At 40.4% G+C, this 24,235-nt stretch overlaps 2 protein-coding genes across 2 annotated transcripts; one reads left to right on the forward strand and one right to left on the reverse strand.

The window, feature by feature from the left end:
- Positions 1-674: 674 nt before the first annotated feature.
- Positions 675-7,466, reverse strand: LOC127308128 (protein S-acyltransferase 24). The gene is made up of 13 exons (XM_051338902.2): positions 7,040-7,466; positions 6,102-6,242; positions 5,414-5,526; positions 5,224-5,303; positions 4,916-5,079; positions 4,196-4,334; positions 4,023-4,122; positions 3,685-3,742; positions 3,461-3,538; positions 3,271-3,369; positions 2,716-2,794; positions 2,485-2,633; positions 675-1,644 (listed from the first exon to the last, which is right to left on the reverse strand). The coding sequence occupies exons 1-13, from the start codon at positions 7,316-7,318 to the stop codon at positions 1,213-1,215; spliced, it is 1,911 nt and encodes a 636-aa protein (XP_051194862.1). The 5' UTR covers positions 7,319-7,466; the 3' UTR covers positions 675-1,212.
- A 7,970-nt stretch (positions 7,467-15,436) lies between these two features.
- On the forward strand, positions 15,437-22,687 carry LOC127308129 (probable sucrose-phosphate synthase 2). Its single transcript, XM_051338903.2, has 13 exons — positions 15,437-15,741; positions 15,833-15,922; positions 16,863-17,071; positions 17,982-18,045; positions 18,604-19,302; positions 19,454-19,561; positions 19,713-19,844; positions 19,951-20,127; positions 20,501-20,554; positions 20,641-20,703; positions 20,799-21,503; positions 21,623-21,750; positions 22,035-22,687. Exons 1-13 carry the CDS (start codon positions 15,553-15,555, stop codon positions 22,309-22,311), a joined length of 2,895 nt encoding a protein of 964 aa, XP_051194863.1. The 5' UTR covers positions 15,437-15,552; the 3' UTR covers positions 22,312-22,687.
- The last annotated feature ends 1,548 nt before the right edge of the window (positions 22,688-24,235 follow it).

The raw sequence follows: 24,235 nt of genomic DNA on the forward strand, positions 1-24,235 counted from the left end.
CAAAAATGGCCCGTTGTGCAAGAAACATAGGGCTAGGATGTTCAAGCGGGGTCAAAACATTTATAGGGTAAATATATTGAGATAAGGACCGTCTCCAAATTTTTTGATGATATTTAGAGGTGTAGAGGCATATATAGAAATACATTTTCAAAAAGGATAGGAAACAAATATTTTTTTCTGGAAATATTGCATTGGACAATGCGATATTTTTGAATAAGTGGATTATACATGTATAGAGTAGTTCTCTGGGAAGTTTTGGAGAATTTTCCAAGCAAAGGGAATTATGGATGCTTTGGGAAGTGGAATATTCTCAATACGTGGGATTGGGGTTTCAAGGATAAAACCCTACACGATGGTGAAATATTCTACAGTACTTCATATAAATTCACTCAAAAGATTATAATTTTTCCCAACTTTTCGGCTGGACTTCCAAGACTTGGGAGCAAGGGAGGCAGTAGCACACCATACTATGCATGGTAATAAGTTGTGGTACTTTTGCCAAGAGCATATTGTAACATTTTTCGCCTCAAATTGCCTGCGATCCAAACCAAACCCGTTTACTTCAGAGACAAGGACGAAGATCACGGGTGATTGCAGTACAGATCATATCATCTCATCAAATGTCCCTATATAGCACTCACACGAAAAATTGATAATGACTACGAAGCCGGCAATTTGAGTCCAATAAGACCTCTATATTTCGCTCAGCAGAGCAACAATAAAAATGAAAAAAAAAAGGAAAAATCATGTGGCGGAATTAGGTTACTTTGTCATTTACAACTCTTCCAATGTACAACTGTATTTTCCAGAAAAAGACAGCATCTGAATTTCTTCTTTTTAGAATCAGCAGCATCTGAACTAGCAACCTTTCATGTACACACAAAATGTCAGACATTGTACACTGATGCACTTCTGCACACGCAAAAAAAAAAGATCTTGTGCCATCAGAATTTTACTGTCGCGTGGAGCTCTGATACAGATTCAATCTCCTTTGTACTCTTGCCAGTTTAGTACTCGGTGAATCTGTGACTCTGCGTCTACCCATCGACCACCCAGACGATATCAGTACAGCCAGACTGAAGCGAAGAATTTCAGATGAAGAGATAGCCCGCCAAAATTTCTGTGGTTGTGTAACACATGCAGCTAAATTAAGAATGCAATTGCCTTATCGTACTGAATCACAAGGGAATAAGAGACCACACTCCAGATAAGTCACAAGGGGAGAAGATTCCGTGCATAACGGGTAGCGGGGTTGTTACGTCCAAGGCCCAACCCTAGGCCCAAAGGGGTCTTGTCAGCCTTCTTACTGTGATTGCAACATTTAGATGAACTGACATGGCGATGAGATTTCGAGTTGGCTTGTGAATCAGCACAACATTGGTCAGCGCCATTACCATGAAGTGGCATGCTCTCACCATTCTGCGGGACTGCACTTCTTGTCATTTGAATCGTTGCCATTTCCTCATCAGGATGCAATGTCTGTTCTACCTTCTCAATATCCTCATTGTACCCCTTCAGGAAGAAGTCAGAACAGTTCCTACGCACCCCGTGGTCAAATGGATTTCTGAACCGACCACCTGGGCCTCTGAGATAACTGTACCTCAGGGCATTCGCCATCTCATTTGTTGTTATATTTCCGGATATCTGCAAAGCAGGAAGCAAGAAATGATCGACACATGGAGAAGAGTGCGGGATGAAGGCAAACAGAAAAATAAGACCAATCATTTTGAGTATGAAAAATGGAACACGGTAACAATGAAAAATATGATCAATCATATCATACGCAGAAATTATAACCTCTATAATCATATGTAGGCACAAGCATATGCATAAACAGAATACATCTGTGTTGATCTCAGTGCTAGACTATAGGAAATGCAAACAAAGTACAGGTGGCACTTGGCACAGGAAGAATAATATGTAACAATGTACAAATGGGTAAAACAATGTAATGGCACATAGATGTTCGTCAAAGATTGCGGCACGTGGTTTAGAAACTACATCCACGCTGTGCCAGTGACAAAAGGATGCAAAAAGGTATTGTTAGATACTTAAATGGAGTCTAAATGATCAAACAATTGGTTGCCCATGGCAGGAAACACATCCTTACTTGATGGACATTGTTGCACATTTCACAAGCAAAAGAAAAAAGCAGAAGAGATTTGTTTGTACTCATTAACTTGTATGAAGTGCTTCTGCTAACATGGATTCAATCTAGGCCTTGGATTGCTACCAAAGCATACTCTACCAATTTTTTGGTCATAACCAAAAGATAAGTTCTTATTTGGATAGTTGCCAATTTTTTGGCTTGCCAATGTTCCACTACCAATTCTAGTTCATTTTTTTAGCCAATGTTGGCCAACTTGTGGGTAAGGAATAGTTCAACCAAAATTTAGCCAATATTTTGGTAGGGCAATCTTGGGCACAAACCAAACACACCCATAATCATTGATACGAAAAGATAAACATTGGCATGGTTCCTACCTGTGACGCTTGAACTAATGTTAGAGTTATAACGCCAAAGAAAAGGAAAAGATCCATTACAAGAAAAGACACCACCCAAGGATGGTTTGTAGCTGAATAGTCAAGCCATCCACCAAATGATGCTGGAGAGGCTGGATCTCCTACGATTCCTGCCGTTGCGAAAATAACAAAGGTTAGGAAATCTTCTGTGCTGCAAACTGTAAAGGCAAAAGAAAAAAGATGGCTACATACTTATGATGGCCGTGACACCAGTAATGATCATCGCAGAGACTTCTAGGATAAGAAACATAAAGAACTCCCATTTGTTCTTCTGCAATTGAAACCACTTGTTGCTTAGAACTTATAATACTGAGAGTTTATATCACAAATATTCAAAAGCGAATAACAAAATTGTGATTCTTTAACTAGGAACAGAACAGCTATTCGGCCTCAGCTTGGGTGTGTATACCAGGTTTAGTTATCAGGATGTTTGGTTGAAACATTCAGCTTTCTAATCATAAATTATTATTCATTCAAAAATACATTGTGTTTTAGTCAATGACACGGTCTCCAATAGCATCTTCAACCACTAGTTTGTGCAGGCATATATTAGTAAAATAATTGCAAAAAATGTGTTATAAGTATTTTTCATAACAAATCTAATGGTGCTATTTTCACCTTAACAATCTAAAAAAACAGTGACAAGTTTGACTGAACGCTTTCTAAAAAGTCATACATTTATGAACAAAAGTAGTATTTGGTTACAAATAAGGAAGTTTAACATACAAAAAGGGACGGAATGAGTACCTTTCCTATGCAATTTGATACCCAAGGGCAGTGATGATCGAATTGCTCAACACATCGATCACATGTAGAGCAGTGTTTTGAGCGTATGGGTCTAACAATCTATTAAAAACAGAAATAGCGATTATTTGAGGCAAAATATATATTAAAAACTAGATTACTGATTGCACAATGAAGAAGGGAAATAACTTACTTTGCAAGTAATACACAGTTGAGACCAATTGCCAGCCAGAAGTTCTGGATTATCTAGACCCCTCTTTAACAAAGGTTCCTAGAGGAGAAAACACAAGATTAACATTGCACATTTTCTACTACAGAACAATATTTCAAGTTCTCAAATGTGAGAATCTATAAGGAAGTAGGAGATTAACATATTGATAGGACGCCACAGTGGCTTCCAAAATCTCTCAAGCTTACATCATCTCTTTGACTTTGTGTGTCTCTTATGTTCTTGTTGATGTAACCAGGATCTTTCCTGCATAACAAAAAGTATGTTCATACTCATTCCAAACGAATTTTAAATGGTCAAAATCACATATGGTACCAACACTGTATTCCAATAAAGAAATTATTTCTAACTTTTCCAAACCACGCAACCCGGGAAACAGTTATTATGTATTAGATGTGAGAACAATATAGGAGAACTCAATTTTTCGAAAAAAAAATGACTTCAAGGTGGCAATTATTAATATATTAGCATTCTGCCTATATCAGCCTTCAAGTTATTAGCTACTGTACCATGACCAAATATTTACCTGCTACATCTATAAAACATAACCAGTCCAACTATTGCAAGGAAAACTCCCAACCATGAAAATAAGCCAAGTAATAACGTCATATTAGTGTTGTATTGTCCTGCAAAGGAAACAAATGATTATCATATCCTAGATAACTAATGAACCTGGCGAGCGTCAAGATAGTAATATACCTGCGATAACTGAATGTATATATGCAACAATTAAGCCAATAATAATACACCAAAGAACAGGGGCAAGTCCTAATTTTGATAGCTTCACATAATAACTGTTCCCACCACATCCTCTTTCATGCACTTTTCTAGCATTCCCCTGCATAAAACCAAGCAAGCCATCTTAGTCGATCTTTAGCATTGGCCTACTGTACTGGGACAAATCTTACAATCAGGGTACTAATTACAACTGTAAGTCTCTAGTCCAGATAATCTAGACTGGCAATAGGTAAAAGTATACTCTATACAGTATAGATGAGCACTTTGAGTAGTGGTCACCATTTTCTGCTTCAGCCATTCATGCCAGTGTTGCTAACAGTGTACTGGGTAGCAGGAACTTATAAAGTACAAACACAGATATCCACTTTTTTAGTAGAAGGAAGAATTAGTGCTGGGTAGCAGGAACTTATACAAAATCTATTGGAAAATAGCAGGGGCCTTGGAACATACTGACTCCTCTAATACTGGAAACTACTTGCAATCAGGTCTGTAAAATAATTCTCTAGGATGAACACGTGCAAAGTGCAACTACACAAACAAAACGCAGCCATACATAACGCATTTCATTCAGTTTAACTGACTAACCTATTAGAGTATAAATAAGATAGATTGACTCTTGAGATGCTAGAAAGTTACTCGAGTATCTTTACAAAAAAGTATTTATCAGTTCATAATACTCACAAGGTAAAATGCAACTTGCCGGTGATTCTTATCAGCAGCAAGTTGGGCTGGAGTTAACCCAGTATTGTCTTGCACCATAAGGTCCTCCTTCTTACCAACCTGAACTAGCACAGTGCATGACTCCATATTCCCCCGAATGGCAGCCCAATGTAAAGGAGTGCAGCCTACGGAAATCGTTTTATACCAGAAATGAATATCACACTCCCAAAGAAACAATAGTAAGGAGAACTCACACTTCTCCAATAGGTTAAGTTGATGTAATACATATTCAGGTCGTAGGAAAGGCTGTAAAGAAATTCAATACATGCCTTCTTTATCTTGCCGTCCCCTATAAGCGCCCAAAAACAAAAGGAGACGTATGGAATCTGCAAAACCCTTATAAGCAGCCCTACAAATTTTAAGAATATATTGACACATCATTAGGGACAGCATGCAGTCATGTTTGAGAACATATTTAGAAGGGCGCACTTGTCAAAAAAAAAAAGGAAAAGTACAAACCAGTGAAGAGGACTTCTGCCATCATTGTCAGGGACATCAGGATCAGCATTCCATTTTGCAATAATGTGATAAAGAAATGCTGTCTGACCATACTGTGCTGCAACATGTGTGGTCTGCGACATTACAGTAAATTGATTAAGGAACCATGAAAAATATTCCACAAGCTAACACTGACACAATGACTTGTTATTCTGTTGAGGCTTTTATGGTCAAACCAGGAGATTCCATGTGCTATAAATACCTAAGTAGCGTACATGAGTAGTGTTAGTACCAATATTGCAGATTGGCATTTGGACGAAACCACAATCTAAAGTTTAATATAAACCAGTCGTTTCTATTCCAAAATTGCACTTGCATTAAGGGGAATGTTATGTAACCGAGTTACCAAAATTGAATGCTACAAGAGCACAAATCGGTTGCACAAAGAAGTCAAAAAACCATAACAACAAAGAAGTCAAAAAACCATAACAATTGATATGAACAAAAATGGTTGGTACTTGTACATCTATCCTGCCAAATGGTTCCTATGGTAAGAGATAGAGGTTATTATGTCAACTTATAGAGGACTAAAACACATACACGCACGCATGTCAACCTCAGGTGAGCTAACCGATATATATTAGATAAGTATAGGAGCGTTAGAGTCGACAAGCGCTGTGTGTATAATAGATAAGTTAAAGACACAAACCTGATATCCATATAAATCAGCAGCATCCACCTTAGCTCCTTCTTTCAGAAGCAGTTCAGCAACTTGAATATGCCCACGCACTGCACTCCAGTGAAGTGCTGTTTGCCCTGTATGGTCTATAGCATTTACATCTGCTCCGTGCTGTCCAGATAACAAGCACATCATCATCATCACACAATAACAAACCAAAAAAAAAAAAAAAAAAAGAGTACAAGTGTGAAGATGGGCAGAGCAAAATTGTGACAGATTAGGCAAAGATGAGTGTAGAGGTACTATGGTTAACCATCCTGAAGCTGGCACTTTCATTCATGATTAACCCCACAGATATACAGGAGGTCAAGTTGAGAATGCCGATGTCAAAGGGGTTGATTGCATTGTCTTAAACCTTAACAGCAGAGCATACAATTGAAACGAGCCAACCAACCTGGTATGATCCAGTTTGGTCCAGTGGGATTATTACCTCAGAAAAGTTTATACGCCCAGTAGTTCACATAGGCAAAAGCCCTAATCAAACTAGAAACAGAAGGCCTTGGACTGGCCCTGCTCAGACCAACCTACCAACTATATAACATCCACCAGCTACACACCAAAATAGCATAAAAGTAAAGCCCAAAACCTATACCAGATGCCCATTGATCCCGGGACAACAAAAGGATGGTATTATACTTTCCTGCCATTGCAAGTCACGACCCAAAATCACACAGCAGCCCCATGGCAATTGCAAAATTTGCAGCAGCAAGTGGACAACAGTGTGGACATCAGAAAAAAAACATTCAGCGGGAGCAAAACTGCAGCTCGGCCACGGAATTCGGAGCTCATCAATGGGCCAGCGATTTGAATTGGGTTGCGAAACAATCAAACAAGCATTCCTCTATTGTAGTACCAGCTGCAGCCAGAAGCTACGGAATTGGGGAGCACGGGGGAATGGCGTGGCGGACCTCGAGGATGTACTGGGCGGCGGCGACGCGGTTGTTGAGGGCGGCCCACTGGAGCGCGTGGTAGCCGAGGCCGTCGGGGTCCGTGACGGAGCGGCCCTCCCGCTCGACGAGGCGGTGCAGCTTCTCGAGGTCCCCGTAGGCGGCGCCCGTGTACACGTCGTCCTTGAGCGACTCCTCCGCCGCGTCCGCCTCGGCCAATCCGGTGGCGGTGGCGGTGGCGGTGACGACGGCGGCGGCGGCGGCGGTGGTGTCCTCGAGCACCTCAATCTCCGACGCCATGGCGGGATCGGGCTCCTCGGGATTGGGTCGGAGGGGGAACGCGGAGGTTGGCTCGGCTCGAGGTCGAGGGACCTTGTCGCAACGCAAGGCCGTTTTTGACTCGGTATTTCTGGTGTTTAATTAATTTCCTTGTTTTCGGCCGGAGGAGGAAGAAGACGGGCGCAGCCGCAGGGAACGACCGAAGAAGGCGAGATGGGGATCTTTTGCAGGGCGACGCCACATTTGACCATTTTCCCCTACTATTGCTAGTTTCTAGAGATAAAATAGAGGGAACTCTTCTACCCAATTTAATAATTTTCCATTCTTCTGCCACATATTTGTATGCATTATTCTGCTTTTTTCTGATTTAAAATCATTACCATGTGTTCTATCAGAATAGGCGAATTAGTTAGTGGACAGGTGGATGGTTGGGTTTAAAGTTTAAACTAGGTTTTCTTGGAGCTAGTGGTTGGGATTTTTTAAAACATTTTTGTATGAACTTGTGTTAGGAACCAAATCGTCGCAACAAAATATGGGGAGATGAACTCTTTTCACATTTATATTTTTATTGAGTTTTATATGAAGAAATATTTCATAGGAATTGCTTGAAGAACTTGTGTTAGATTCAAGTATGGATGCTATGTAGATAAAGATATATCTTAATTATTGGCATCAATATCATCGATTTAAAGAGAAAATTTTGATATGATCAAGAAGAAGAAACGAAGGTGTTGAAAGAAGAAGAAAGTAAAGAACACCAAGTGATGGCCAAGATGATCAAGGTGTGATTCAAAGAACGGCCATGTGAGAGTTGAGCCTATTGAAAGCATGTCTTGAAGAAGATGATGAAGGGGACAGAGTGAGTCTTGATGAGTATCTTCGAGACATTATTAACATAATGAACAAAGAAAAAATTAAGTTCAGGTTCAAGATGAGATAGAGTTCTTGTGGGGAACTCAAATAATCCATGCTCTAACTTATGTGTTAAGTCATAGGTGATCCTGACCTTGAGAGTTTGAATCTAAGAGAAGAATTTGATACATGGCTCTAAGTCAGTGTCATAATAGACTCATGAGTTACATAGCGCCATAAAGGCTCACCTTCTTCTCCAATCCCCTCACAAAGATATGGGCCCTTTCATTGTGGCTAGCTTTTCCTCCACTCCAGAGATAGCAAGCTCCACAACCACTTCACAAATCCCACTGAGAGAAAACCCGAACCTCTTCAGAATCTTCCATGAAGAGGTCACCGAATCACCAACTGCCATGCCAAACAGGAGGTCACCCTCCAGGATTAACAACTCACGGTCTTTCACTCGAGCCAATCGTAATGAAGATCTAAACACTATGCAAGGATGCAAATTAAGAGCACCAAAGGTGCTCAAATTATTCTCTCTTAAATCCCACCAAAGTAACAAATTCTGGGGAGTAACTAGAGAGGAAGAACAATGGTGAAGGTCAACCAATGACTTCAAGACCTAGATCTAATGGATTCCCCTCACTTAGAGGAGAAATTGATTGGTGAGGATTGTAGATCTAGATCTCCTCTTTCATAGCCCACGAAAAGATGCGAGAATCATAGGAGGGATGAGAGAGGAATCAAGCTCAAGAGGGTCAACAATATTGATAAAAAAATGTGATCTAGAACCCTTGACGTTGGGGAAGAAAGATGCCCATTTTATAGGAAAATCAAATATGACCATTTGGAGCCAAAACTTGGTTGTCTTGACCCATAACAAAACCATTTTGGTAAGTGTCGGTGCCAGGCCAGGTTACGACCGGAAATCTTGACATCGACTCGGTTGGACCGGATCCACCATCGATAGAAATTGAGCTTACGAAAAAAGGTGATATCTTTTGCCTTCAGGCTCAGATTTTAGCAATCTTTGGATTTTGAAAAGCTAAGAACAATATCTATCTAATATAGACTACAAAAACCAATAAGTAGCAATATATTAACTACCAAATGTGGGATGTGGAAAACCTCCCAAAAGAAAGAAGCGGTAAAACCTCTAGACTCAAAAACGTAAGAGAAAATGCATACAAGTTTTGATTTTTTTTATGAACTTAGGCTTGCTGAAAAGCTAGAAAAGAACTCAAGAACCTCACACATATAAAAAAACCAAGAAGCTAAAATAATAAGGAGATTCAAAGCATGCAAAGGATTGATCTTCCTAAGACGATGTGATCAAGTTACTCAACTGAAAGCCCATTTTGATAGTGTGATACCTATCAATAACCTTGTCTCCTAACAAACACCTTGAAACCGATAAAAGTAAAACCTAGCAAGGTCATACCTTGGTCTTGCGCATCCCACATGACTTTGATGACAATTCTTCAAGCATGCTTTATTCAAGCCGAATCACTTGATTAATGTTGCTTTGTGAAGACTCATAACTTTCTCCCTCATATCTCACTATGTGATAGCTTCATTAAGGAGCTTTTTTCACATGTACATTATCAACAAATGAACGACAAGATTCAAGCATATGATTCCTCGAGATGTTTATCTTGAACTTGCCCTTCTCAACCTTGATGACGAGCAAGACTTGATGACATCCTCTCATGGACTATATTATATCTTACTTTTGATGCAAGCCCATGAAAAGATGCTTAACCCATATATACAACACAAATAGAAATACACAATGAGTTAGTTCACAAGACATAATTGACAAATCTTACCATACCATAAGATCACATGATCCCATCTAGTACATTCTTTTATGTTTCATGTGTTGATCAACTTGAATCCAATCTTCCTTCTTTCTCTTGGTCAACCTTGTATCTTTTGAATCTCTATCACAATATCTCAAGGTACATAAATAATTATATATTTGATTGCATGATCTAAATCTTGGTCAACCATGCATCTCTCCAATGTTGATCAGTATAAGGGTACATTGTCCCTATGTGTGGTTTTGGTAATTAATGACAACCCCTATGGACTAATGTTTTCATTGAGTTTATATGAAGGAATATTCCATAGGTAATACTTGTAGTCCATGTGTTGGTTTCAAGTATGGATGCCATGAAGATAAGAGATATACCTTGAGTATTGGCATCAAGATCATCGATTTAAAGACATATATGTGATATGATCAAGAAGAAGAAATAAAGATGGAGTTCTTATGTGGAACTCAATATTAGCCATGCTCTAGCTTATGTGTTAAGCAATGAATGATCAAGATCTCGAGTGCTTGATTCCAAGTAAAGAATTCAAGATATGGCTCTAAGTCGGTGTCATGATAGACTCATGAGTTGAGCTAGGATTGACTAAGATTTAGAACATGCAAACAAATGAAGAGTTCTTTATACACCTCAAGATAATATGATAGAGCATGAGAAGATACAAGGTTGACCAATACAAAGAGTGAAGAATAGATTCAAGTTTGGTCAACACATGGAGCATGAAGAATGTGCCACGTGAAGTCATGTGGTATGGTAAGCCTTGTCAATTATACTTCATGAACTAACCCATCATATATGTGCCTTTGTGTTGTCTATGTGGGTTAGGTATCTATTCCATGGGCATGCATCAAAAGTGAGATCTCATATAGCCCATGAGAGGATAACATCAAGTGGTGATCATCATCAAGCTTGAGTTGGGCAAGTTCAAGTTGAGCATCTCAAGTGGATCATATGCTTGAAGCTTGCCGTCCATTTGGTGATAATGGACATGTGAAGATGTGCTTCAATGGAGCTATCCCATCATGGTGTATGGGGGAGCATGTGTGATTCTTCACGAAGCAACAATGATGAAGTGAGGCATTCCGGTTTGAGTGGAGCTTGAAGAGTTATCATCAAGATCAAGCGGGATGCGCAAGATAAAGGTATGGCCTTGCTAGGTTTTCCTTTTACCGGTCTCAAGGTGGTTGTTGGGAGACCGAGTTATAGGATAGATAGCCGCACCATGAAGAGGGGCTTTCGGTTGGGTAACTTGATCACATCGTCTTAGGACCTCAACCCTTTGCATGCTTTGCATTCCATAAATATTGTTTCTTCTTGGTGTTTCTCTATGTGAGGTTCTTGAACTTGTAGCTAGCTTTTCAACAAGCCCAAGTTCATCGAAAACGGAATCCGCATGCATCTTCTATCGTGTTTTCATGTTTGAAGGTTTTACCGGTTTGATGTTTTATAGATATGCCAAATCTTTTATATTATTTTTCTTACTCAATGGTTGGACTATGATGTTTTTGTGCATAATGTTTTAGAGCTCGTTGTCGTGATTCCAACGAGCCCAAGGTCATCGAAATCGGAGTCCGGATGCAAAAGTTATCGCGTTTTTGGCGTGTGGCGGCATGCTGAGTGCTGCTGCCAGGCAGCCCGAAACCTGGCCCGGCATGCCGGGTTGGATACCGAAAATTCTGGTTCTGCCAGGTTCAGGCTCGATTTTGGCCCAAACGGTTACATTTTTTAGGGACTATAAAAGGGGTTTCTTTTCCATTGTTCTTAGGGTTCTTAGACACGTTTTTTACCACCATTGTTGATCTTCTTGAGCTTGCTTCCTCTCCCTTCCCTTCTATGATTTTTGCATATTCTTAGCATGGTCACATATATAAGGCCGGGCAGGGGCGCCCCTTAGATCATCGCATAGCATAGACGCAATACTAGTCTAGACACAACTCCACCAACGGCGGCACCCTGTAAACACATCTATCATATATACTAGTTTTCTAGCAGGATGTAGCGATCCTCCATGGAGGGGAGGTGAACCTGGGTACATCGTACCTACTATCGCTCCCGGAATCTCTAATCGTCGCCTTCCCCTAAACCTAGGTCCATAACTTTGGACATTGCGGAGGGTACAACCTCGTCACACATGTTCCCCACAAATCTTCTCTCATAAAAGTTCGATCAAAACAAAGTAATTAAGAAGGAGTACATAATATGCATCTACTTATACATCTCACACAAGAGCGGATTCCAATCTCAAATATCAACTCGTAGAAAAGAGATCCACCGCAAAAGGGTTATATAGATGACCATAATTATGTTGGGAAGCTCATATCATATGGTGCTAATACAATGATAGAACAAGAGAGAGAGAGAGAGAGAGAGAGAGAGAGAGAGAGAGAGAGAGAGCGAGAGAATAAGCTACTGCCACAAACCCGTAGTCCAGAGGTGGACTACTTCCTTGTCATCATGGTGGTGTTGAGGTAGATCTTAAAAGGGTAGGAGATCTCTCTGGCGGAGGCTCCAACAGAGGCCCCCTCCAATCTTTGCCGATACTAACTATTTTGGTGTTTCTGATCTATGCTCCGCCTCCTCTCCAATACGCGGCGGAGGTTCTTTGTATAGGGTTTTTTAGGTCAAGACCATCATTTGGGGCTCTTGATGGAAAGCTGAGGACATTCGAGGCACCCAATCCTACGGGTGGCGCGGCCTGGGGTGGGGGCCGCACCACCTGTAGGCTTTTTGGCCTTCGTGCTCCGTCTATGCGATTTAAAGCTTCATATCATCAGTTTTCGTAAGATACCGATTCTTGAAAAATCTTAGGTCCATTTGATTGCGTATAGGTCCATAAAAGTTAAAAAATACACAAAAACAAGAGATTCCTATTATGCAAAGTTATAACCAAAATAATGGAGATCATTAGGAAATCCCCAAAAACAATATAAAACATTGATATAACCTTATATGAAATGCAAATATGAAGGAATATGTGGCAATAAACTACAAAGTTTCATGTATGCATTTTAGATCATCAATAATATGCATACACAACCCCCCGATTTTATTGTAGGTGGAGCGATAGAGTGCACAAATGGCCGTCAGACCAAATTGGGTAGAAATGCAAACTATTGTGCATCCATGATATTACAAATGTGGGGATCACTGACGGGGGACGAAGCGGGCATGCTCTTCTCTCTTCGAACAAGTTCTTGTCAATTGCATCTTGTGTAGAAGAAGCACAACTTCTTGAATATATGAGAGACCTCCACATGTGCGAGTAATGGTTCCTCATACAATGACCCTTAAAAAGTGACTAATTAATTATTGTTCGACCTATACTAATGGCAGCAGTTAATTGGCAAGTAGAGCACATCACCTTCTTGCAAGTGAATGTTGCTACATAATTTCTACATGGGGTTCTAGTGAACCACATGGTTTGGAAGAGAGAGAGAGGTTATCGGACGTAGCTAACACTTTAGCTTGTTAGAAAAAATGAACTATGCATTGTCTTGTTTGGCCTTTATGACTCTGTTTTGTATTAATCAGTTCCTTCAAAGTATTTGTGAAAAAATAACATTAGCATACTTAGTAAAGCTCTATATCGCAGAAAATTATAATGTGAAAAACTCATATATGTTTCCATCAAGGTACTAATATTTTGCATTGCTTAAAATGTTGTTGTGCCATGCCCTATGCTGAAGATAACCGTTGACCCAAATATGTTGGATGTAGGCTACAACCACCATGCTCTGTGATATTGTTTGTCGTAGTTGTTAAACTTTTATGCACTCCAAGAACGAATGTATGTGCCACGACGATGTTATTGTTTTGGCTTTCATGTTATTTTTCAGTGAAGTTTAAATAATAGCTACATATTTCTTAGTATAAGTCAAGTGTGTACTTCATTGTTTATGAAATGTTAACCGAAGTATCGTCAATATTTGAAACAAGTATTTTCTAAGTGGCCTTGGCCATTATATTAACATAAATATAGTTAAGCTCTCAAGTTTACCATGTTATTGTAGTGAAATCAGATCATCGGTGGATGCACAATACAATGCCCGCGAAAAAAGACTAGCGATGTACTTGTCGACTTTTGTCATCCCATGTGTTGATCTTCCCTCCCAATGAAATATATATGTTGTTGTTTTTTCTAGACTCAAGGTCTTGACTTAAATACATCACTTACCCCCTTCGCGATCCTATATTTCCATCTTATACTTACTATCCATGAAGTCCACTCTTCGTATCATAACTATAGAACCGTGTGAACAAATTTTAAACTTACAAAAGATATCTATTTTTACACTTTATTATTTAAAAACATTTCTTGCCTAACATGACATCATGGGGTGTTTCTAAGGCGGCGATTAGGCGATACAACGTCTGAACGCCTTGGAATTTAGCACTCTTTAGACATTCACCTCGCGTCAGAGCATGGCTAAAATGCCTTAAAATGCTTTGAGGTGCTTTAACGCCTTAAAAATCACATGACGTCCATATGTCGTTCGTTTCTACATGTAATAACCGATGACATGCATGTTCCTTCGATAAAAAGTATGGTCTACCTGTAGTTTTTTTTGTTTTGTTTACTGTCCCTTAGCTCTCTACTATATGTCCATGACACTACACTGACAACCCCCCTTTAGCTTGACATAGGTGAATAATGTGTTTGCCATAACGTTGGAGACATGAACAAAGAGGTGGTAACTAATACAAAACTACGAAATCAATTGTGTGTTTGTGTGTGTGGCGGCCGGGGGGGGGGGGGGGGCACTCATGGATTTCCACCGATAGTTGATAATGCCAATGATGAGTTGTCGACCAAGACAATATCAAAGAAAATCCACCTAAGTATTTATGATTTGGAGTAAATGCTAAAGCGGGTAGGATTTCCTTGGACCTCATGGCTCATGGAGATGGGATAGCGATGATACTTGGTCGTTGTCATGGAATGTGAAAACACAATGCTAATTATATCAAGGAGGCTGATGCAAGTGGTTGGAAAGCAACCTCGAGTAGCATTAGGTGAGGCAACATATACGTAACTTATACATCAGGGCTTCCCATATGCTAAAACCACCTTTAAATTAGTCAAAACTGAAAATATGATGATTTCATAAGTTAATTTTTTAAGACAGGTTTAAATATTCTAGGAGAAAAATTGAACTTAGTGCATAAAAGGTGGAATTTCCCATAAAAGTTAGTATTGGTTTATCAGATAAACTGACTCTAAGAAAAATAGATCAAAGAAGGTTTGATGTCCATGCAATATTCTAACTCAGGAAACTATGCAGAATCAATCAAAATTTTAAAAGTAGCATCTCATACTGCCATTATACTACTGTACACCGCTTCAAAAGTCCAAATGTACCAGACTGTCTGGCTCCATTATTACAAGGCAGCTTTTATTTCTTTCTCTTAATTTTTTTTTGGGTAGTAATAAGCAAATCCTACGCTTTCCTTTGCTTGGCCATTTCTCCTCACTTCCCCCCTCCATCCCTCCTTCCTTTTGGCTTCACCTCCACTCTTCCCATCCCCCGATCTCGCCGTCGAGCGGCGGCGGCGGCGGCGGCGACGATGGTGGGCAACGACAACTGGATCAACAGCTACCTCGACGCCATCCTCGACGCCGGCAAGTCGTCCATCGGCGGCGACCGCCCCTCCCTGCTCCTCCGCGAGCGCGGCCACTTCTCCCCGGCCCGCTACTTCGTCGAGGAGGTCATCACCGGCTACGACGAGACCGACCTCTACAAGACATGGCTCCGCGTACGTGCTGGACGCCAACGCCAAATCCCTCGCCCCACTTTTTTTGATTTCTCCCCTTCTGCTTACGATTTCTTGGTCGATCTGTCCGCAGGCGAACGCGATGCGGAGTCCCCAGGAGAGGAACACGCGGCTGGAGAACATGACATGGAGGATCTGGAACCTCGCCAGGAAGAAGAAGGAGGTTTGCTCTCTCTCCGTTTGCTCCCCTGTTTGTTTTGTAGCTTTCTCTGTGAGGTTTTATGGGGTTGGGTTGCTTGCCACGATTCTGCACAAAGAATGGAAGCTCTAGCCACAGCGAGTTAGATCGGTCTAGTTTTGCTCAGGGGGAGCTAAATGATGAAAAGATGTGGCGTAGCAGGTGATATTGAGAAGGTGTCAGATCTGTTCAGAGGAGATACTTGCCCTTCTTTTACAGCGTTTAGAGTTGTTGCCATTCTGGATGAAATTGCAAAGATATTCAGTTGGAGTTGCTTAGAAATGTGGGTAGCATGCAAAAAAATGGTGGGTAGGATTGCTACGTTTTCTGATTGAAGCTTGAGCTGTTTTAAGATATTCTGTAGCATATTCCTTTCTACAGCTATGATGCTACACTATGATTTGATTGTCCTTAGTTTTTTAATGTCGCCCATAGCCCCGTGCCTCATAGTTAGTTTGTGTATGGTGTCGATTGATAAGATTCATGCACATGCGGAAATGGCTTGCACAATTTTCATAGTTACTGACTTACTGTTAACAGAGGGAGTTGCCAAATAGACACTAGTTGACCCAACAGGCCAACATGCTGCACATCCCTTTTCAACATCTATTTTGTTTATTCCTAAAGCTCTTGTGTTAGTTTATTCCCATGACATAAAATACCATGATATTTCCCCCACATCTGTAGGTAGTTTTGCACATAATGTTTTAGTATACCGCTGGTTTCCCAGTTCAGTTCAGTTCCATATTTTTTCTACTTTTCGAATAATAACTACTCAATGTGCTTTTTAGTTGTACTACATCCTCATTGCGTTTCTATATCAAAAAACACTATTTTTTTTTGTTAAAAGACCAATGTTGGACTGTATCTATTCTCCATATATGTAGCGTGCCTCTGTTTATCGTGTACATGTTTTCATATGCAGTTAGAGAAAGAAGAAGCCTGTCGTTTGTTGAAACGGCATCCAGAAACTGAGAAAACACGAACTGATGCTACGGCCGATATGTCTGAAGATCTCTTTGATGGCGAAAAGGGAGAAGATGCTGGTGATCCATCTGTTGCATATGGTGACAGCACCACAGGGAGCTCACCTAAGACCAGTTCAGTTGACAAGCTATACATAGTATTGATCAGGTACTTAGATATTTTGAAATAATGTTATTTCTCTGGTTGTTCATCATAACAGCAGGGGCAGGTAACATTTTAATCTCTTAATACTGTAAGACATATGCCAGATAGAAGATCGTCAACAAGTTAGTAGAAAGAACATTCTTATTTCATACTTTCAAAACAACCCACACCAAGTAGTCTTTCACCGTGTAGCAAAACAATAATCTGAAAGAAATTCCTATACAGCAATACCTCTTCATTATGACATTCGGTGAACTATGATGGCACAAATGCCACCACTCCTGTCCCCAAACACCATCACACGAAAAGAAACAAAGGGAAATCTTTCTTTGATATTTGATACCCTCTGTACGTTACCTTTAAATCAAGGTGGTGAGGTGTACTGCCTGTGCATTGCATTCCTGTCTCCTCCACTTCAGGTATTCACAAACCTGACGTTGTGTGGTATGCTTAATCTGGTCTCCAGGGATGACACTTCCTATTTCTGGCACTTGGTGCTTTGTACACTTTGCACGTCATCATTTTCAGGATAGAGTGGATTAAAAATTTTTTTTGTTTCTGCAAATGATTCTGGTTTAAAAACTCCATACCATCAATGACTTTTCTGCAACTCTACAGGCTTTTAATCTATAAATTTGCCTCTATAGAATACTGTTGTACGCAGTTCACTCTAGAGTTAGGCTTGCAAGAACTAATGCTTTATCAATGCACCATATCCACATGTTGGAAAAGCCTTTTAAGAACACTACAGACCCTGTGGCAGAATGAATCTAGCTTAACAATTCTGTAATCCATCCTTTGGACTCAGAATTGGTGGGATGATTGCTTGCCAGTTTTCAAATGAAGTGGCATACGTGTCTAAGATTTGTGTTGGATTGTACTGCTTGTTAATCATCAATGCTTTGCACTGCAGCTTACATGGTCTTGTCCGTGGTGAGAATATGGAGCTAGGCCGAGATTCAGATACTGGTGGCCAGGTAATGTTGGTTCACTTAAGTACTCTGTGTATATATACATCCAAATTTTAACAAATCTCAGACAACCTTCGTGGGATGGAGGGAGCAATAAGTATAAGTATGATTGGATTGATTGGCTTGCATGATTGCACAAAACAATCCAGTATACTGCATTGTCTTCTAATATCTGGCATCTCAAATTTAACATAGTATGAAACATCGATATAACACAGGTTCTTAGCATTTTACAATTCAAATTTTACTTTAGTGTGCATCTTAAGGAGAGTTGCTTTTGGGCCTTGGATTCGTTCTTGTTCTTTGTGTTTAAATAGGTTCTATATAACATCTGTTGCTTGTTTTACAGTTGTAGATAAGGTCCTCGATGTTTCCCTTCTTTTCCTGTTGTGTTTAAGTAGGTTCTTGGTAGCATTCAGACTTGCATTAACCTTCTCATCATATATAACCTCATCCCATTTTCATTAAGTGATCTATGTTTCCCTTTTCTTATTTATCTTCTGAGATTTCCCATCAATCAAAGAGTAAGAAGGCGCATAACATTGATTTCATATACCATTTTAGGTCAAATATGTGGTTGAGTTTGCTAAAGCACTGAGTTCATCTCCTGGCGTTTACCGGGTTGATTTGCTCACAAGACAAATTGTAGCACCAAATTTCGATCGTAGTTATGGTGAACCGGAAGAAATGCTGGTTTCGACAACCTTTAAAAATTCCAAGCATGAAAGGGGAGTGAACAGTGGTGGATACATCATTCGGATACCATTTGGTCCAAAAGACAAGTACTTAGCTAAAGAACATATGTGGCCTTTCATTCAAGATTTTGTTGATGGTGCACTCAGCCATATTTTGCGGATGTCAAAAACCATTGGTGAAGAAATTGGCTGTGGGCATCCAGTATGGCCAGCTGTGATTCATGGGCATTATGCCAGTGCTGGAGTAGCTGCTGCCCTGTTATCAGGAGCACTTAACCTGCCTATGGCATTCACGGGACATTTTCTCGGGAAAGATAAATTGGAAGGGCTTCTCAAACAAGGGCGACAATCAAGGGAGCAGATAAATATGACATACAAAATAATGCGCCGAATTGAGGCGGAGGAATTATCTCTTGATGCATCTGAAATTGTTATTGCTAGTACTAGGCAAGAGATTGAAGAGCAGTGGAACTTATATGATGGTTTTGAGGTCATACTTGCAAGGAAGCTTCGAGCAAGAGTCAAGCGTGGTGCTAACTGCTATGGCCGTTATATGCCTCGTATGGTTGTGAGTATACACACTTTACCCCATGATGTAGTAGCTTCCAATTATGGCAAGATTATGTTGTAGTTTAAGCAGATATTGCTGGCTGTAGTTTGCACATATCACCTATTACACTTCCTTGACATCCATTACTTTCCAATTCCTGGCACTGCAGATAATTCCTCCTGGTGTTGAGTTTGGCCATGTCGTTCATGATTTTGATATGGACGGTGAAGAAGAAAACCATGGCCCAGCATCAGAGGATCCACCTATCTGGTCGCAGGTCACTGCATTTTCTTCAGATTTCTACATACAAGAATTCACTTGCTAGTTTATAGCTTATTTAGTTTAATGAAAATTGCCTGCTTGTCCCTGTTAAGCCTATATTTATAAGTTTAAGCACTGATAATCCTTGCATGTACAACTGATGGCAGATAATGCGCTTCTTTACGAATCCTAGGAAGCCTATGATTCTGGCTGTTGCCCGTCCATATCCGGAAAAGAATATCACATCACTTGTAAAAGCATTTGGTGAATGTCGCCCACTAAGAGAGCTTGCGAATCTTGTAAGTAGGCTTGGCCATCGTGCTTTTGTGTGATTTATTTTCTTATATGTAGTATCTGGAATGATGCTATCTTTTTGTTGTCTAAACTTTTGATTTTGGATTGCAGACACTAATCATGGGTAACCGTGAGGCTATTTCAAAGATGCATAACACGAGTGCTTCTGTCTTGACATCAGTGCTCACACTAATTGATGAATACGATTTGTATGGTCAAGTGGCATACCCCAAGCACCATAAACACTCTGAAGTCCCTGACATTTATCGTTTGGCCACAAGAACAAAGGTATGTTTTTCATGAGGTGACAAGAATAAATTATCTCTGTGCTAGCTTCCTCATGTTTCTTTTATGTTCCCTTGGTTTGACTCCTTTTGTTGACGTACTTATATTTTACTCATTTATTATCTTCTTTTCACCCCTGTCATGAACATCCACAGATATACATAAATATTTTACTCATTTATCTTCTTTTCCCCCTTTAATGAAGATCCATAGATATAAATAAATGTAAAATGTTCAAATAAGACGAAGATTTGATTCTTGATTTTATAAGGGGAAAGCGTTTTATTTGTTTTTGGTATACTATATTATAGTTCATTGGTCCTAACTGTTCTTGTCCTGCTTACATGGATGCTGATAATTTATTCTTCTTCTTCAGGGTGCTTTTGTAAATGTGGCTTATTTTGAACAATTTGGTGTTACCTTGATAGAGGTAGAATTTGAGACTCTGATTTTCCATTTGCAGCAATTATCTTTTCAATTTCCTAATTACAACTGGTATTTTATATCCATGAGCAGGCTGCTATGAATGGTTTGCCTGTTATTGCTACAAAAAATGGAGCTCCTGTTGAAATTAATCAGGTATGTGTGCCTTACAACTTATGCCATGCTATTAATGTAAAAACTCATTTCAAGAGGGCATCATCGTGTCTGCTCTTTGGTTGATTTCAATGTAGGTGCTCAACAATGGTCTCCTTGTCGATCCACATGATCAGAATGCCATTGCAGATGCACTGTATAAACTTCTTTCTGAGAAGCAACTCTGGTCAAGATGCAGAGAAAATGGGCTAAAAAATATCCACCAATTTTCATGGCCTGAACATTGCAAGAATCACTTGTCAAGGATATTGACTCTTGGTGCAAGATCTCCTGCTATAGGTAGCAAAGAGGAAAGGAGCAATGCACCTATATCAGGAAGGAAGCATATAATTATTATTTCTGTAGACTCTGTTAACAAGGAAGATCTAGTACGGATAATCAGAAATGCTATTGAGGCTGCACATACACAGAACACGCCGGCTTCAACTGGTTTCGTGCTGTCAACTTCACTTACATTATCAGAGATTTGCTCACTGCTAGTATCTGTAGGCATGCATCCTGCTGGCTTTGACGCATTCATCTGCAATAGTGGGAGTAGCATTTATTATCCTTCATATTCTGGTAATACGCCAAGCAGTTCAAAGGTTACACATGTAATAGATCAAAATCACCAATCACATATTGAGTATCGTTGGGGAGGAGAAGGTCTAAGAAAGTATCTAGTGAAATGGGCTACTTCAGTGGTAGAAAGAAAGGGAAGAATTGAAAGGCAAATGATATTTGAAGATTCTGAACATTCTTCTACCTATTGTCTTGCATTTGAAGTGGTCAATCCAAATCATGTAAGCCTTCCATTGCCCCAAATCTCTTACTCTGTGGAAGCTGCGTCCTATTTGCGCTTAACAGTTTGTGGTAGTTCCCTTCACAATTTCTAATGTGGTATTCTTTCTCCCTTATCTAGCTACCTCCCCTAAAGGAGTTGAGGAAGTTGATGAGAATCCAGTCACTCCGTTGTAATGCGCTTTACAACCACAGTGCTACCAGGCTGTCTGTAACTCCTATTCATGCGTCTCGCTCTCAGGCAATAAGGTTTGTTCTTCTCTTAGCTGATTGTTGTCTTCATTTATCAGTTTACCTTGCCACCACACAAGCCGTCCAGCTTTTAGACTGCATAGCATTGCTTTTTTATCCTTAATATGACAAACATGTATTCATATTAGGAGAACGCTAAATGGTAGGTCTTTGCAATGCAAATGCGGATTATATCTTTTAAACTTGTTTGTATATTGTCTCCATAAATACATGGCCACCTGAACATGCCTGTAAACTAAAGTACACTGTTAGTCCTGATGATAAACTTCTTGTTTAACTAGGTACTTGTTTATACGCTGGGGAATAGAGTTGCCGAATATTGTAGTCCTTGTTGGTGAAAGTGGTGACTCAGATTACGAAGAACTGCTAGGGGGTCTCCACAGGACCATAATCCTGAAGGGCGACTTCAATATTGCGGCAAACAGAATCCACACGGTCAGGAGATACCCCCTACAGGATGTTGTGGCACTGGACAGCTCAAATATCATTGAAGTCGAGGGTTGCACTACAGATGTCATTAAGTCTGCTCTGCGGCAGATTGGGGTGCCGACACAATAACGTCTTGTGTTTTGCATGCGACACAGAGAAAAGAAAGGGGAAGACCGAGCCAAACCAAGTACCACAATTCCCATACCTGATGGGAATGCCGATTTTGTTTGTAGGTTGTAGAGTGTTGTGGGTGTCTTGAGAGCTGTGAATAACTTGCAACATCTGTTTGTACTATTCACAAATTTTGAACTGAACGATGTGGGTACGTTATACGCTAAGGACAAGATATGGATTCACATATCCATAATGAGAAAACATACTTGAAGAAGCCTGGAAAGGCGGATACTCCCTAAATGTATGATGACCGTCTGCTCTCATCTAGTGGAACTCTGGTGATGTTCTGAAAAGAAGTTCAAGTGATCAATACAAATTTATATTAATACCACCATGCATTATATTTCTCCCCTGAGACCCTGAATTTGTATTTGATCTAGCTTGCACATGAATGCCCAATTGCCCATTCGGATGTCCCATTGTACTTGTTGATCTTTTGTGTTCCAGTACAAAATTTTTCGGACTTAGATGACGTGACCCCACAGCATTTGGGGCTTTTTTTTTAGAGAACTTTGACATAGTCTACATCATTACAGAGCACTTCCGGGATGCAGTCCGGAACAGCATTTTTTATATAAAGATATATTACAAAGCGAAGCCTGAGAATTATAAAGCTAAAACATGAGGTGCAGCATTGATCTTGCGCACATAATGCTTGAAGAGACAGGTTTGGAAACCAGTCGCCAACGTCTCGATGTCCAACGCCACAGCAGCACCAACGCCTGAACAATGAGTAAATTACAACAAACTACCACAATTTAGGCGAATTCAACGGGTTAGTACCGGTTTTACTAATTTTTTCAAATCAGTATCATCTCTGAGACAAGATCAACAGATAGCGCTAATTCTATCTGGGAATTGGGGGAGAAGTGACATGTTAGCTTTCAGATTTGCGTTGCAAGATGTCAGCCTCACGAGTAGGTCTAACGAACGGAGTGTACACCAAGGTTTGTAAGATTTTCTTCCGGCGGAGAGACGAGCATGGCCGATCACCGGTGGTAGGTGGGAGGAAGCCGGTTCCGGAAGAGATAGATAGATGAATGAGAAGAATAGGGAATAAAAAAGTGGGATTGACATGTGGGCCATATGAGACCTTCCTTTAAAAGAAATGGGCTACGGTAACGGCCGTTAAGCCACGTCATCACTGATGGACAGCCACGTCATCACTGAGGGTGGGGCTGTGAAGGTTAAACACTGTTAACTAAGGTTTTGCTCAATTTGTTGCTGCCTGCTTTACTGACTAAAAAATAGCAAAACCGATACTGATCCGTCAAATTTGTCCCAATTATGGTAGTTCCATGTAATTTACTCCTAGAACGATCCACCATGGCAGAAACACCAGAACGATCCACCATGGCACATCTTTTATGTTTGGAATCAACAATTTTGCTAGGATAGCTAGAGCAGCGTAGAGCCTAGAGGGCTGGAAAGTCCATGAAAACTCGTCCGCCGGCAATGGCATCCCAAAAGCCGATGGGTGTGCCTTATCGGCAGCATCTGCTAGCATCATAACCGCTTGAGTTGTGCACCCCGGCACCACTAATCGAGGAACTTGGTGACATAGGCATCCCAAATGGGCCTGCCGAAGATAGTACCCGGGGTTACTGAAGGCCCACTACCCGAAGAATAAGAAGATTCGGAAGCCCAAGATAGTATTAAGGAAAGCTAGAGTTGTAATAGAAAGTCTTATTTGTAATCTTGCGGGATGAGTTAGAAACCTTCCCGGACTTTGTAACTTGTACAGCACGAATCCCTCGGCTCCGCCTCCTATATAAGGTGGAGTCGAGGGACGCAGAGATCATCGAATCATTGTTTACAAACCCTAGTTTTCATAATCGTCGAGTACTTTTCGGCTGAAACCTTCGAGATCTACTTGCCC

This window comes from Lolium perenne, chromosome 6 (genome assembly GCF_019359855.2).
Source record: "Lolium perenne isolate Kyuss_39 chromosome 6, Kyuss_2.0, whole genome shotgun sequence".
NCBI lineage: Eukaryota > Viridiplantae > Streptophyta > Magnoliopsida > Poales > Poaceae > Lolium > Lolium perenne.